Here is a 17,682-nt window from a genome sequence, read left to right on the forward strand (position 1 = left end):
ACAGATTTGGTAAGTGAGCGACCAGTGCTCTTTGTTTATTTAGTTTGTTCGTATCGAACTAAGTTAACTATTGCACCGAGTGCAAACATGTTAGCACCACAACCAAACTTTAACCTTGTGTAGGGTTTTCACCGCATTTTGTGATAACACACACGGCTTTCTGACGCTACCTGCCGTGTGCATCTAAGTTTCCGGGAAATGCTGAGGTTTTTTTCTCTCATTCGCCGTGCGGTATCAAACACTGCATGAAAAATACACGCTTAGAGCAGATCCTCGAATCAAATATCACGTTTGTCGCGAGGGGCATGAATGAATTCCCTGAATGAAAGAGCCAAACTGCAGTTAAAGTCCACCATTTAATAATTTGGCAAATAATTCGACTTCAGATGTCCATGTAGGTTAAACACCATCACTTTCTACTGTGTGTGAGTATTTTGACTCTGAAACTCGCGCGTGCCCAAATAGACACTCCCACACCATCCCACTTTAGTTCCTCCGATACTCCCCCATAAACAGACCTGGACACACCCATTTTTCTGACTTTTTCCCAAAGTAGAGGTGTGAAAACACCCTGCTGAAACGAGGGGGTTTCATGGCCCTTTAAATCTGAGCCAAATAAATCAACAGTTAAACACACTTTAATATATGCACTACATTTAATTTTCTGATTACTGTGACACTGGAGACACATTAGCAAATAAACAGGACACAAGAACTCTGACTGTAGATCAGTTTATTTTATCTGATGTTTCATGATTTAGGATCAATCACATTTTATACCCAAACTTCTCTTCTGCCTTTCTGAATAAAGCAGATTTCATTCAGCTGAAACACAAGTCATGTTTAACTGAAGATCTGCTGCTCACAGAATCACATTCAGCAAAACATAAAGAGACCAAACACCAGCAGATCTAGAAAACACACTGAAAACACACACATCACATCTAAAGAATCTTAAACAGAAGAAAATTAAACCCTAATCTTAAATGTTGGTGTTTGAACAGCGCTTCATACTATGATTGATAAATACAGAAATGTGGCTATTTTAAAGCACAAGCAGTAATTTCACTCAGAACCTTTAAAATAACAAATCTAAAATAAGAAAGTTGAAAACAATGAATGTAAGTAAACACACAGACACATCTTCTCTCAGTAGTTAGTGCAGATGAAGTTGAGTCTGTGAGATTCAGGAAGGCTGATCCAGGTCTGATCTCCTCCAGACTGAACTGCTCCTTTTCTGTTCTCCAGTTTGCAGTTTTCCGGTGTGCTGCCGTTCCCTGGAGCCCAGTTCTGATAGCACACCATGTCTCCACTCAGCCAGAGCCACATGTTCATGCTGCAGAAGTTGTGTAAACCCAACCACACCGCCTCAGTAGACGCCAGTTTAACCACGTTCATCACACGACGCTGCATCTCCACTGACTGAACCGAGACCAGATCCACATGATTCTGTCTGCAGTATCTCAGAGCTTCAGACCACGACAGATTCTGCTGGATCACAATCAGTTTATCTGGACACAAAACAAAGCAGAAACTAGAGAGAGACTGATCAACAACAACATGCAGAACAAACACTGTGGAGGAATTTGTCATGTCAGACATGTAGAGTCAACTTTAAGAGATCTGGAGCTGATGATGCATTGAGTGTGTTTGGAGGATCTGCTCACCTTCATGACACACAAAAGCATACTGGCGGTCACAAAGGATGTCATTCCATTGTTTCAGATTATACAGATAAATCACTGCGCAGTTTTCATGACCTCCAGCATTGTTTGGTTCAATGGTATCCCAGTATCTGAATGAGGAGTTGCTCTGATCTGACCACTGCCATGTGTCTCTGAACAGACCGATCCAGACTGCAGATCCAGATGAGTTTCTGTCATTAATGAACTTCTCCAGCTGTTGATTCTCATTCTGGTTCCTCACACTGACCAGATCAATGTGATTCTGTCTGCAGTAACTCTGAGCATCTCTCCAGTTCATCGTCTGATTGACAAACACCAGTCCTCTGCTCACTTTAATGAATGAAAAATGAACAGGAGCATCATCAGAAATATTTTATTACCAATGGAGTGAGCTGTTATATTTATTTTTATTACTGAGATCAGCCACAACAAAGCATCTCACATACATATACAGAATATGTGATATATATATATCAAGCTTTTTAGCATTTATGATTAGAAAATTAGGGGCGAGGCAGTGGCACAGAAGGTAGTGCTGTCGCATCACAGCAAGAAGGTCACTGGTTTGAGCCTCGGCTCAGTTGGCGTTTCTGTGTGGAGTTCGCATGTTCTCCCTGCGTTCATGTGGGTTTCTTCCAGGTGCTCCGGTTTCCCCCACAGTCCAAAGACAAGTGGTACAGGTGAATTGGGTAGGCTAAATTGTCTGTAGTGTATGAGTGTGTATGTGGATGTTTCCCAGAGATGGGTTGCGGCTGGAAGGGCATCGTAATGCGTAAAAACGGCATGCGTAAAAACTTGCTGAATAAGTTGGTGGTTCATTCCGCTGTGGCGACCCTGGATTAATAAAGGGACTAAGCCGACAAGAAAATGAATGAATGAATAATTAGAAAATTTTGACAATATATTTACATGTATAAAAGTATGTGACGTATGTTCAGTAATATAATAATTTATTACTGCATGTTATAAAATATGCTGCTGCATTTGTAGAATTGGTTGCCATCTTACACGGACGCACTTGATGACGTAGACTGGAACATGTTTGACTCAGTACTGATGACATCAGCAAATTTATAGGAACAGTTATGGGATTTATAGGAAAACTAACTAGTAGTAGTGAAAACAACTATTACAACATTTCCCAACCAGAAGCTGTGGGTGGATAAAACCTGCTCAAGACACTCTGGGATCCTGTACCGCCACCTACAATAAGGAAGCCACTTTGATCCCATACAAAGTCATGTCATACAATGTCCGGAAAGCAGTAAAGCAAAAATACAGGAACAGACTAGAGTCACCATTTCAACAACGTGACTTTACGACCCTCTGGTAGGGACTAAAAACAATAACAGGCTGTAAGAGTTGAAATATTGCAAATATTTTGATATCTTTGACAATTCAAAACATGAGCTGAAAACAGAGACTGGTGACTCCACAACCCAGCAGGTGGGAATGCGGGAAAAACTGGCTCCTGCTGCATTTGCATCTGAGTCTGCTGAAACTCGGCTTCATCCACCCCATTTCACACATATGGTCATTTCAATGTGTGAATGTTCTAGATTAACCAAACTGACTTTAACTATCATGTTTCATATCATTTGAAATGTCTCAGTACGATTGGTACAATGGTCTCATTCTCTCAGAAACAGACATAATCAACACAATAAATATATAACTTCAGGCATCTTTTGAACCACTGTGAAGGGTGTGACTTTTCCACAGGCAGCACTAAATGTGAATGCCTTTGTTATGCACACACCCCCTTCCTTGAGGGAATTCTTGGATTATTTAGGGTAAGGTTTGAGAAAGGCTCAGGGCGATTCTGCCTACCCAGATCAGCCCATAACTTGGAGCTTACGCTCCACGTTATGTAAAATTCTAAGTCAGGTATGCATCTTTTCATCTTGGATTTATCTTTGATAATTTGATGTTTTGTATTGATCATTTATGAATTGACTGACTGAATTGGCATAATACATTTACCTGACTAATAAATTGTAATGTTTGACCATATTTTGCTCACTCTGTAATTATTAGTTCTAGTAGATTACGCTGTATCCTTGTTTCCGCACGTCTTGCGTCAGGTCAGTAGACGAACTAAAATCCAGTTGAGATGGAGCATTGGCACACTAATTGTGTTTTAGGGATCCGACTGACTCTTGATATTGATTCAAGTGTACTTAGGTGGAAAGGGCGATAACTTCCGTTTAGGTCAACAAGGTGTTGCACGACTAACCTAGATTGGGTACCCGACCTTTGTTTGAAGGTAATATTATTCTAAATTAAGTTCAAATGGGAAACCATGGGCTTGGTGAAAACCAAAGTTACTATAGAGTCCAGTAGTCGGGTACATTTATATTAATGCCCTAACCTCTAATTAGAAATGATGATTGTCTTAACTCAAGGGTGTACATCTAAGCGGGACTAACTAAAGTATTTCAGAACGAGCGCGCTGGTAGCGGCCATCTAAAGTATTAGTCAATTACCTCTGTTTAATATTCAAGACTGACCGGAGTGTGACCGTGAGGGACGCCTTCGGCCGAGGCGATTTCTCTGAGCGACATGAGCACCCGAATGAACGGATGTAATAGTTACTAGTGAAGACAAAAGGTTCAAACATTTATCTAAATTACATATTGATATAATCTTCTTAATGTTTTATTATTGGAGTCAGATAGAACTAAAGATAAATATATTAATATTCTAAACCACCTCATACTAAAATTGGAGTCAGATATGAGTTAAATTTAAGGTAAATCAACATTGTGCACTGGAAAGACCCAACAGGCATTGAACCTTTATCCACCAGTGGACACTGGCATTGGGCCAACTGGGTGGACCTTACACAGGCTATAAAGCATTAACATACAGTACGATGAGCACAGATGTGTCTCTGGCAGGCGAGCTGAAAACCTCTTTTTTTTTTTCATCTATGCTTTTATGACTTCTAGGCTGGATTACTAAAATGCTCTATTTGCTGGATGCCCAACAACCTCTATCAATAAAATTCAGCTAGTACAAAATGCAGCAGCCAGAGTTCTCACCAGGTCTAGAAAATATGATCATATCACCCCAATGTTATTCTCCTTACACTGGCTGCCTGTTAAGTTTCATATTGAATTTAAAATATTGCTTCTTACCTATAAAGCTTTAAATAATCGAGCTCCTGTTTATCTAACCAACCTTCTGTCTCGCTACAATCCAACTCGCTCTTTAAGATCTCAAAACTCAGGGCTTCTGGTAGTACCTAGAATAGTAAAGTGTACTAAAGGAGGTTGAACCTTCTCATTTATGGCTCCTAAACTCTGGAATAGCCTTCCTGATAACGTCTGAGGCTCAGACACACTCTCTCAGTTCAAAACTAGACTAAAGACCTGTCTGTTTGGTAAAGCATACACTCAATGCATTTCATAACATTGTGATGCATGAGTGTGCTCCATGCAGGTGAGCAGGCTTTACAAATGACAAAATGTAGGACAAACTCCTCCTGTCTTTACGCACCAGACATTACGTTAAAAATACTCATGTGCTTTACATGTTTGTTTTTTATAAATACTATTTTTATTTATAGCCCTTAATAATTGCATATCGTGTTTAAATACACTAAGAACAGCAGCTACGCTAATTATTTTCTTTATTCTCTATTTCCACTTGGGGACATACATCCTGAGGTCTCTAGAGATTATGCAGCGCCATTGATGTGATCCAAGACCTGTGAAGAAATGATGCCAAGGTATCTATAATCCTGGACAAGGCCGTATCCTGAGCAGATGCTGTTTTGGTCATGGAGGAGCGGAGAGCATGAGACTGATTCCTGAAAAACCACAGTGACAGAAGGATCTCCGCATTGATCCCACGGGCCAGCCTGAACACAAGCTGGGGACCTACTCACACTTGCAGCTTCTCCACGATGGACGCACAGTGAAAATGAAAACACAATGAACTGAACTTCAACTCTGAAAACTGGTCTGACACTGTTTCAGTTCAATAGAACTTCTATGTTAAGCTGCTTGGACACAATCTAAATAGTAAAAAGCGCTAGATAAATAATCATGAAATTAATATGCAATATGTGATTAATTCGATTAACTAATTGCTGCATCTTGTAAACACTTAGATTTAAAAAAAAAACACCTGACAGCACTACTTTTTGCTTTTATTTTCTAATGCATAACTCTATTTCTCCATAATTTCATGTCTATAGTTATTGTTGTTATTTTAAGGTCACGAGTGGTTGTGAAAGAATTTCACTGCATATCATACTGACTGGGACTCTGTAATTAAGTAACATATAATGCCATATATTTCCATAACATATTTGATGTTTTCAGATTTGCAGCTTACCAAAAACACATGCTCTATGTACAGAATTATTACCACTTATTAAATATTAGTATTAGCAAAACTATATAGAGCTGCACGATTCTGGCTAAAATGAGAATCACAATTTTTTGCTTGCAATAAAGTTCTCAAGATTCTGTAGATGTAAAGTAAAGGTTTATATGAGTGGGCTATTATTATGTTTATTTCTCAAACATATGGTAAAAAAAACTATTAATATGTAGGTCTACGATTTATTCTCATGCACAACACTTTGTATTCGCTAAGAAACAAAAAAGCATATCAAATGCTTGTCGTGGCCTAATCATAACTTTATAACGCCATGCCATATGATTATTTAAATGTTGTGCACGCTTTCAGTTTCATTTTCACTGCAAAGTGCGGTTCATACTGCCCGTGCGGCTCTCAAACAATCACTCTGTGCCGCACACTGAATATGATTTACAACTTTATTACCTGTTATTGACAGTTCTTTGCAGGTTCTGTACACTAAAGTAGACTTCATTCACAGGTGCACGCCATTGCCTAGTGCCAAGAAATGGCATTTTTGGGTGAATTATACCTTATAAATACAGTATGTGACTCTTTCAACACCATTGGTGTCCACGTTGCTGAACAAGGTATGTAAAAATACACATTACATAAAACAATGAAAAGACTCCTGCAGCCTCCTTTGCTTCTCTCCTGAACTTGGAAATATGATTGGTAGAATCATATAAATGCTGGATTAAGATCGTCTAAGGCAGGGGTTCCCAAACTTTTCAGCCCGCGACCCCCAAAATAACAACGCCAGTGACTCGCGACCCCCAATATCCTCTGAGGTGGTTATAAATACAGAAACCTTGCATGCAATGACGCAGACACACCAATTAAATTTGTGCCAGTGCTTTAAATGTGCCAGAAAGTATAACCTGATGTTATAAAATCAAAATGCATCTGACGCTATTGCTGCCTTTAATATAATGTAATTACCCCAGGGGGCGCAATCCAATAGAACTAGTAACTATAATCTACTACACTGAAAAAAATTATTCAAAGATGATTCCTTGGATTTACTCAATTTCTTTATGTTAAGAGGTGGTAAACAATTTATTTGGGCTGAATTTAAACAAATTAAGTTGAACATTACTAATCTTAATTTGTTTGTTTAAATTCAACACAGACAAATTGTTTGCAACAGTTCTGCATGCAACACTTTTTTCAGTGTAACTATATAGTATATAGTAACTATAAATGACTATTTTTATTTTCAGTATAGTTGTGGATAAAATATGTTAATTCTTATGGTTTAATAAAAATGAATAGATTTTTGGAAATCACCAGGCGACCCCCCCCCCCCCCCCTTTATTGCCCCGTGACCCCTAGGGGGGTCCCGACCCCCACTTTGAGAACCATTGGTCTAAGGGGATGAATCGAGAGTGCTGTCTTTTTTTTCGATTAATTGTGCAGCTCAAATATAGATTTAGACATATTCAACAAATTGTCTCTCACTTAAACAAGTAACTTAAAAAAACAGTAACTTAAAAACATATTATTTTGTACTAAAAACTCCCGCCTAGTTTTTCAAAAAATAAATAAATAAAATTTTGGATAATATATAACTCTTTCTAGTGTAAGGATGGCTATATCTCTCCATTATATTAAACCCTGAGAACTGTTATGGAACTCCACATGAGACAAGACCATGAGAATGATCAGGCACTAAAACAATGAACTTTCTAATCTGAGTAGACGATCAGCTAGAATAGCAGTTGTTCAGGTTGTCTTGATCATGCATCCTGAGCTCCCCTCTTTGCCCGGGAGTTTACCTTGTCCACCAGAGCAGCTCCACATAGAATGTTTAAGTTTTGAGTATGGTGTATCTTGTGGCTTTATATTCACCCACATAGCAAAATTTCTCTGGCCCACACAATCAGGTTTTGCTTGGCCCACATGCCGCAGTGAATTACGGTACATGACTGGACCAAATCTGGCTTCCAGACAAGGGCCAAACACAGACCATATCTGGGCCAAGTCTCAGCCAAGTTAATAACTCATAACTGGGCCTGAACTGGGCCAGATAGGTTGGTGTGTCACGATTGCAATGAAATTGATAAACCCATGGAGTGATGCGCTTTAGGCACACTATGGGCACGCTTTTTCTCAAAGTGACCTGATTGGTAGAATTTTTTTTTCTTTACTCAAAAATGATTTTAGTGTATTTTAAATGTGGGTCAAGACTGGCCAAACTCAAATGGCCCACTTATCAAATTTTTAAATCTGGGCCAAATACTACGTTTTTCATCTGGCCCAAATCTTGTGTGCCGCCTTAAAACGGTGCCACCTCTGCCAAACCCGGGCCATGTTTGGCCCACATGCTGTATGCCAGTGCCGGATGAATGCCTGCTGTACCAGTTTTTTGCCAAATCTGGGCCAGAATTCTTTGCTACTAGGGAATAGAGACCAGATTTCTTAAGAATGGGAGCTATGGTGAAATATTATTTAAGTTTGGCAAAAGTATCCACTAACTTAAGCTTGGTGGGTCTACCTTGATAAGATCTTTGCCAGATGCGCAACTCCAGGGAAAATGGTCTTCACATCAACTCATGACCAGGCAAGAGTCTTGGTGAAGATTTTATCGTCTTGAATCTATGATGATTTGAGTATTTAAGGAACTGGTCTCTGCATCAGGACTTATATACTGCAATGAATTTCTACATGGTCAGGTATTCATCTCTAACTCCTAAATGTATCTTTGAATAATTGATGTTGTACAATCTTGATTGGCTTATTTTCTGTAATTATGTGAATTGGAATGCAAAATCTTTGCCTGACAAATAAATGTCAAATTCTTGTAACTCTAATATCTCCTGAAATCATTTAAATCTAGTAGATTGTTTAGGCTGATGTTTCTCCAGCCTACGACCAGGATTAGTCATACATTCAGGCTCAATGGATGGAGCATAGACAGCATTAGAGACCTGTTGATTTCTGACAATCACAATCACTTAGTATGATATAATCTAGGGTCTAAATCAAACTTTAAGTATGAGCAAGCATGGGGCCACCTAATATTACTAGAAGGAAATTAGTTTACAGTTATATCCTCTGTCTAAGAACCAGAACTGGCAAGGATGTGTCTGTGAGCAGATGGAGATGGCCAGTATACTGAGTTCAGCTAAACAATGAACCATTAGCTGAAAATAAGCATTTATTAGGTTAATCAATCTAAATTAGACCCAATCACGACCTATGAGGTGATCAACTTGAATTAGATTAATCTAAATTTAAAATTATTATAAACTGGAGTCAGATTAAATTGAGTTGGAAACAAATTAAAATAAATCTTAACAAGATATTTCTTTTCACATGTGCTGAAAAGGCTCACACGCATTTAACCTTCACCCATACTGTTAGTTCTGTCGTAGGACTAATAGATGGACCCCTGCACTAGAATAAATCGCATATATTTAATTTCATAAGGGTTTGTACTCACTGTTGTAGCAGATGAAAGTCCAGGCATCACTACATGGTTCAACAAACCACTTTCCATTTCTCATAACAGTACAATTATCACCTCCGGCTGGTTGTCCAGATGCCCAGTTCAGGAAGAGCACAGAATCACCTGAAGACCAATGCCATTTATAAACACTCGTCCTCTGAAGACCAATCCAGGCATATCCATCATTAACTTTCACACTCTTGTTCATCTGGATCATGTCGTTCATGTTGTCAACGGTGGCCAGATCTGTGTATTTCTCTCTGCAGTATCTCTGAGCTTCAGTCCAGGTCTTGTTCTTATTTATAAAGTGATACTGACGCTGAACACATTCAGATATGGAGCAGAGAGCTGTGAAAGAGACACTTTGCTTTAATGGTTTTCAGAAGAGTCGAACCTAAAGAAACTATAAACCATCAATAAAACTACAAACACACTCACCAATGAGGAGAAGAGAGAGATATAGAGTTTGAGCCATTTCTGAGAAGAAAAAAAAAACCCATCAATTTAGGAGTAAAACATTTCAGTAAAAGAGAAGCATTAATCCAGAATACGCAACCAACAAGAGGATCAACAGATGTCAGAAGTGTCTTTGAGTGTGTGTGTGTGTGTGTGTGTGTGTAAATAATGTAGATGTGTGCTCTTACTTCACAGGTGGTGTGTTTCTGTCCTCAGTCGGATGTTTCTGTCTGCAGCTTCAGATTATTCTGTGATGATTCTATATCTGCTCTCATTCGTCATTCAGAACGTCACATTGTTTGTTTATTACTCTAAACAAAGGCCTTTTTCATTTTTCTTTCTCATTCACATATTTTCTGTACTTCTGTTGGATTGAGTTCATTTGAATGTGGTCAAGAGTCTGTATGTTTCAAAGTATTTTCATAATGGCTACAGAGGAAAAGTCCATAATGAAAATTTGCATTTCCTTTTATTTTCATGTCAAGAGTTCACACTTAGCTGATGATTGATAATAAAGCTAGTTTGGCATGCTGTCCCGGGAGAGAGCCCTGAGCTCATAAGATCCTCGATCCTGGGGCTTCCTCCCGTTTGGAGGGAGATCTCAAGAATTCCCCTGTCATGGTGGCTGAAGAGCAGATAATAGCATTTCTATGGTGTTCACTTGGATTAGCCAATAAACTTAAGTTGCATGTTTTTGGATGGTGGAAGGAAACCGGGGGACCCAGGGGAAACCCAGGTGAGTACGGGGAGAACATGCAAGCTTTGCTCAGAAACGTCTGATGGTTTGGTAAAGATTGGAACCAGAGACATTCTTGCTGTGAGGCAATAGTGCTAACCACTGGGCCACCATGCCACCCATCTAGAGGGAGGAGGAGTAGGGGTGAAAGAGGGATTATTCAAAATGAAGATAACTGTGATACGTAACCTAGGGTATTCATAGTAGCTTATCAATCGTCTGATTGGTGCATTGAAAATTGGATAATTTGGGTCCAGCCGCAAGCAATCATAAGCACGTGATTCTCTCGAAATTAGTTTATAAATAAACTTCACTTATCATTCAGGTGTCATGTAGTGATGGGAAGTTTGGATCATTTTACTGACTCGGATCTTCGAGTCTCGTTCATAAAATCTTTTATCGAGTCATTTCGTTAATTTGGTTCAATTTGCCCAAAATATTATTAAAATGTTATGAATTGCTTCCAAACACATCTACAACTAGCCCAAACGGTTGATCACACGACAAATAAGTCATAAATAGAAGGAGAAAATAATAATTCAATGTTTACCTGCTCTTGTCTATTGTAAGGATCCAAAATATCAGACCATAAGAACTGTTATGGAATTTCATGAGACAAGATGCAATGTTCCAATAGATTTTCTAATCTGAGAAGTGATGAAGAAACCAACTGTTCCACTGTTCTATTCAAATTACTGTTGACAATGCAATCACAGGCTGGAGAAACAGAGCTACTCAACAGCAGGGGGTAATGCGAAGAAGTCACCCTTCTCCTTCCACCTAAACCCCCCTTCTTGACCCTTATGTTACCTTCTGATTAGAGCACATTTCACATAAAATGTTCAAGGTTTTAATATGGTGTATCTTGCATCACTATATTCATGTTTGGTATCATTTTAAATGTCTCTGTGTGATTGGTAAAGTGGTCTTAATTTTACAGTAATATTTTACTGGTATATGTTGATTTGGTTTTTGACTTCTATAAGATCTTGATAAGATGCTCTCCCTCCTAAGAGATGGTTAAGTCCTCAAATTGACCAGGTCAGGGTTTCTGTGACACTTCTATTGTCTTGAATTTATGGCTGTTTGTTTTGACTTGAGTATATAAGGTAAGATGTGCTTTAGGACAGGGGGAGATCTTGTAAAAAGACACCCCATTGCAGCATCTCTGAGACTTATGCTGCAATGTATTTCTGTGGTCAGGTATGCATCTCTTAACTCTTTGATTTATCTTTGATTAATGGATGTTATATTGTTAGTCTCATCTCTGAATTGGCTTCCTGATGATTTATTATGTAATTGGCAGAATACAATTTTACCTGACAAATAAAATTTTAAGTTTTGATTAATTCTGGAGTTTTGCGAATTCATTGTATCCAGTAGATTATGTGGAGTCTCGTTACCCTTATCGTACGGCATAATCGAAATTGATTTAATTGGCGCATTTGATTATTCGTAGCCATTGCGTGCCGATAACATGTAGACCTTTTAATCATTCGACCACTGGGAATAGCAAGTTGTATGGGCTTGGCTAAGGATCTGTTTTTTTAAGACTAGGTAAGCGTTAATGCGACCAGCTTATTTAAATATTAGTTAATCCTGCATCCTCTGACTATTTTCAGAGTGCCGACATATTGTCCGTGAGAAGAAACGCAAACCCGGGGCGTGGAACTCTGAGCGACGTAGGTCCCTAATGAACGTACAATTAGAATATCGGACCTCAGAAAATATCAAAACTCTAAATTAAATCATAAATGATGAATGTGATCCGTTCTTACAATTAGAAATATTATCTAAATTTTAGGATCATTTAAATTGGAGTCAGATTGAATTCGGAGTTAATAAATTAATATAAATAAATTCTAATAAATAATGAAATTCTTTTCATAAGCACTAGAAAAGGCTTACATGCATTAAACCTTCGACCATGCTGTTAGTTTCGTCATTGAGCTAATAGATGGACTCCTACACTATGAAGGTATTGTTGTCTCTTTGCTCAGCTCACCTCTTCATGTCTTCAAATGTCAGTGATTCGTTCACGTTACACTGACAGTCACATATAATCTTAACCAATGTACACAGTCTGAGCCGATAGGAGCCATGATAATTAGTTCACCTTTCAATTCAATTCTTTTTCCGGCTCTAAACGCATGTGATTGGCCCTTGAGGAACGAATGACTCAGAACTGATAGAGGACTCGAGAGATGAACAGATCAATTCTTTTTCCGACTCTAAATGCATATGATCGGCCTGTGTGGAACGAATCATTTAAACCCAATAGAGGACTCGAGAAATGAGCGGATCAATTATTTTTCTGGCTCTAAACGCTTATGATTGGCTTCTGCCTTTCCGCGATGAACGACTCAAAAGACTTGAAATGAACGATATCACCTGCACAAATGTGCGCACGCACGGATGAACGAATCACTCCCTGAGAGGACTAATAGTTCCCGAGTCATATTGAAGATTCGTTCAAAATGAACGAATCGTTTCATGAATGACCCATCACTAGTGTCATACCATCAATAGAAATACGTTCTATTGTGCTGTTTTAATTTTATCTTACAGAGTTCATTTCCAAACTTCAACACACATACAGTACCTGAGGAGCTGAAGAGCTGGATCAGGAAAATAGATTCAGGTTTAAGCTGGACAGATCTACAGAGACTAACTCCACTGGCGTAAACCAACTGGTTTGTAGCGTTATTGGCAATGTTGGTATTGTTTACTGCATTATTCTTCTTGTTATTAACTCACCCGCCTTTTTTTGTGGGCTGTGCAAGATTTTATTTACATTTTTCTCTCCTGTACACTCAGAAATAAAGGTTCACATGTTGTCACTATTGATCATATTGATACCTTTAAGGTACATTTACCGCTTTTTACACGGCACTTAATCCTGAGTTATTGTCATTTTAAACACTAGTTTTAATCATAGGTACAGACACATTTCACATCAGCGGGCTGTTCCATAAACCAAACTTAGCGAAAAAGCCAGGCTTATTTTGGTAAATCAGGTTTATTAATAGCGGATTCGATTTCATATATCAAATTTATGATAGTTCAAACTCAGTTACTTTGGCAACTTATACTGGGAAACTAGCCTGGTCCGGGGCAGCATAACTCTCAGGCTAAGTCTTAAGTTCAAGCTTAATTAAGGTAAAATTAACATTCACCTGCTGTAATTTGATGTCATTTTATTTCACTTAACCTCTTAATAATGATTAATGATTAAAACTTAATATATATATATATATATATATATATATATATATATATATATATATATATATATATATATATATATAGAAGGGGAGATTCTACAAAACGAAAATGACTGTGGTATTAAACCTAGGGTATTTAGTGGCTTAGGAATCGTGTGATTGGTGAATCATAAATTGGATAATGGACAGCCGCAAGCAATCATAAGCATGTGATCTTCTCGAAATTAGTTTATAAATAAACTGCACTTATAATTCATTCATAGAGTTTTTAGCTGAGATGCGTAAATATCTTACAGGGACAGAGCTGGCAGAGCGCAAATATTTGTCAACAGCAAGACACTGATACCACCTGATTTGTCTAATGGAAAGACAAAACAACATGAGTTTGTCTTCATTTGTGTGTTTGACGTCTATGGTCAACAGTGCTCCAGTGACAGTTTACAATAGATCATTGAACATGATGTTGTACAATATCAAGGAAATGCAAATATCCTGCTTGCTTATTTGTTTACAATATGTATTTTGTTTTTCAAGAAATGCCTTGTATTGTGTACAGTATTTGTTAGTGGTGTTTGTGTGGGTGTGTGCATTTGTGTTAACAGTAAATGATGACAGTCTTTTCACAGAGATGTGTGTGTATGCTTTTACTCATAACCTTAAATGACCATCTGACCTCTAGATAAGAGTTACTTCAGGACAGAAATAATAAATTATTAGTTTAATTAAATTATATTAATGCTTTTAAGCCCAGAACTGATGAGATAAATCCCGAAGCTGAAGACAAGAAGCTCACGCCCCATTCACACAGGGCTTCAGCGTCAACGCTTGACTGAAGGCGCATCTGAAGTTGGGGATGAATCGATTGTCATGGAAGCGTTAGCCAATAAAATTCAGTCAGCAATAGGCCACTGTCTAGCTGGTGTATTTGCATACAGCGATCTGATTGGCTGACACTTCTATCGGGGCTTGAAAAGTTGAGCTAGTCCCAACTTCTGCAGCGAGCAACACCTCTGAAGCGGCGCCGACAGATCCACAATGCAGTTTGGCAACGCCTGACATCACCTATTTAAAGTGAATAAGAAGCGTTGACGCTGAAGCCCCGTGTGAATGGGGCGTCAGAGCTAAATATGGGTTTGATTAAAAAATGACTGTTGTCATGATTCTGTGCCATGTGCTTGTGTTAGATCATGTGATTCCTGTTCTGTTTTCCCCCCTTTGTTCAGTATTCGTTTGTTTCACCTGTTCACACCCCTGATTGTTATCAGTTAATCATGTCTTGTGTACTTATACTCCTAAAGCTGCGGTCACTTTAGAGTTTGAGCATGCGATATTCTGTCGTGCGGCACTGCGAAAAGGGCCGGAAATAAACAAGATTATTAGGCATTAAAAAAGTGAGCAATTGCTCCATATTTTAAATTTCGCAGGTCAGAGTTCACCAAGCTTGAACTTTGCACCGCAGCACCCTGCGAAACTTGACACATAAGCCTGTGTTTCCAGTCTGACGCATTCGCGTGCATATATATGGAAGTCTATGGGAGGAAAAGCCCAGTGTGACCGCAGCTTAAGTTTCGGTTATTCCTCGATGGTTTTAATTGTCATTCTAAATCTCAGTCAGTTCTGTTCATTTATATTGGTTGTTCCTGTTCACCTGAAGATTAGGTAAATGTTTTAGAAGACCTTTTTGATATTATCTGTGCATTTATAGAGAGCAAGCGACAGAAGACCTGACTGAAAAAAGAAGTTTGCAGCATCTGTTTCTCTCCCTGAATTTCTTTTGCGGACTGAGTCTCGAGGCCCATACCAGACTGTTTCTGGTTATCGCTAACTACACCAGCTATCTAGATCGCATGCTTTGTGGGTTCTACTATGCCAGTCTTGACATTGCTTGCAGAGCACAGTTGTTCAAGATGGTCCTCAGGTCAATTTTGCCACAAATCCCCTTTCACTGTCTGTCCAGAGGAAGACCTCATCATTGCCATTCTGGACCCAGAGACCAGCAAGCCATCACCCAACAGTGGGAAGCGCATGCCAGAGCCCACTGCAGATGGGGAGACACTCACGGTTCCATTACGGATCCATTACCATTGGTAATTGGTTGTCACAAACTGCAAGTATGGCGAAGTCTCACCATAATATCAAACCCTGAGAACTGTTGTGAAAACGTGACCACAAGAATTGTCAGGTGCTAAATCAATAAACTTTCTGATCTGAGAAGAAGATCCTAAGTCAGGAAGCCTACCTTCCTGACTGTATGTTTTTGATACTAGGGGGTCTCTCCTTTCACCCCAAGCCCCCCTTCCTGACCTTTCTCCACCAGAGCAGATTCTTCACATTTCACATAAAATGTCCAAGGTTTTAATATGGTGTATCTTGTAGCCTTATATTCATGTTTGGTTTTATTTTAAATGTCTCTGTGGGATTGTTAAAGTGGTCCTAATTTCACTGTAATATTTCCCTGGTATATCTTGATTTGGTTTTTCGCTTTGATAAGATCTTTGCCAGATGCTCTCCCCATAGAGATGGTTGACACCTCAAACTCATAACCAGGCAAGGGTCTCGGTGACACTTTTATTGTCTTGAATTTATGACTGTTTGTTCTAAGTTGAGTATATAAGGAAAAGGTGGGAGATGGGTCATTGAAATCTTGTAGATAGGATACCCCATTGCAGTGTATGAACAGATTCAGGGTGTATTCACACTATGTACAGTTGCTTTGAACTGAGCCAAAGCACGCTTGGCCACCTCCAGTCTCCCACAATGGCCTGCACTCACATTGCATTCGGGCCTGTGCTCGCTTACATCATCGATGATGCGCTGTTCAGTAAGCACTTTCACTATGCATGGTGGAGATTTTTTTTGTTATATAATTTTAGTCGTTTGATATGCAGTGACACGCAGTCAAATATTTCACCGAACAGATCAGCTACTTTTGATGCTCATAAACAATCATGAAGTCCTCATGCTGCACGAATTAGGAGGTTTGCTGAAGGTGCAGCTGTTGTGCAGTGAGGGGTTTGCATCTTTAATAATCTATGACAGTTTGTGTTCATTGAACAGTAAGAATGATTAATAAATCCATATGAAATGATCCTGTTAAAGTCATATATTCAGTTTCCGGCTCTGGCGAACTTTGCACTCACACTAGAAGCATACCGTGCCAAAGCCCAAGTAAACCGCACTCTGGCACACCTCTTCCAACCGGGCCAGGGCCGGCCAAGTGAACCATACTCACACTTCTCAAATGATTCTGGAAAGGAGCCTGGGACAGTTTGGATAGTGTGAGTAGGCCCTTATTTGCTGCAACACACTTTATATATTCATAACTCTTGGATTTATCTTTGAGTAATCGATGTTGGACATTTCTGAATTGGCTTTTATACACTTTTATCTGGAAAATTAAGTGTTAAGATTTATTCATTCTGAATTCTCCAGAAATATTTTATATCCAGTCGATTAAGGCCCCGTTTACACTTATGCGTTTTCGTTTTAAAACGCATAAGTTTTGCAACGGTTACGCCATCCGTCCACACTACACCAGAGTTCTCGAGCGCCGAAAACAGAGCGTTTTGAAAACGCTGGAGAGGCCATTTTCATCCTAAAACGCTGTTGCTCCGTTTCAGTGTGGATGAGGAAAAACGGAGACATCTGAAAATGGAGGCGGGGCTGCTGAGATTCACTACCTGATTGGGGCTTTTGTGTCATTGCGTATCCTTCCCTTATTCGTCAAGTCCCTATCTCATGACTATAACACATGGCTTT

At 39.0% G+C, this 17,682-nt stretch overlaps 1 protein-coding gene across 1 annotated transcript; it reads right to left on the reverse strand.

The window, feature by feature from the left end:
- Positions 1-1,096: 1,096 nt before the first annotated feature.
- On the reverse strand, positions 1,097-9,997 carry si:ch73-335d12.2. The gene is made up of 4 exons (NM_001082802.1): positions 9,946-9,997; positions 9,502-9,855; positions 1,668-2,015; positions 1,097-1,511 (listed from the first exon to the last, which is right to left on the reverse strand). The coding sequence occupies exons 1-4, from the start codon at positions 9,980-9,982 to the stop codon at positions 1,150-1,152; spliced, it is 1,101 nt and encodes a 366-aa protein (NP_001076271.1). The 5' UTR covers positions 9,983-9,997; the 3' UTR covers positions 1,097-1,149.
- Between the last annotated feature and the right edge of the window lie 7,685 nt (positions 9,998-17,682).

Source organism: Danio rerio, chromosome 7 (genome assembly GCF_049306965.1).
Source record: "Danio rerio strain Tuebingen ecotype United States chromosome 7, GRCz12tu, whole genome shotgun sequence".
NCBI lineage: Eukaryota > Metazoa > Chordata > Actinopteri > Cypriniformes > Danionidae > Danio > Danio rerio.

Excerpts from the sequence above, each read along its gene's own strand:
- si:ch73-335d12.2 (NM_001082802.1), bottom strand. The coding sequence starts at position 9,982 with ATGGCTCAAACTCTATATCTCTCTCTTCTCCTCATTG. Across the intron at positions 2,016-9,501 it reads GACTTTCATCTGCTACAACA|TGAGCAGAGGACTGGTGTTT; the intron begins GTGAGTACAAAC and ends CATTCATTAAAG. Across the intron at positions 1,512-1,667 it reads TGCTTTTGTGTGTCATGAAG|ATAAACTGATTGTGATCCAG; the intron begins GTGAGCAGATCC and ends TTTTGTGTCCAG.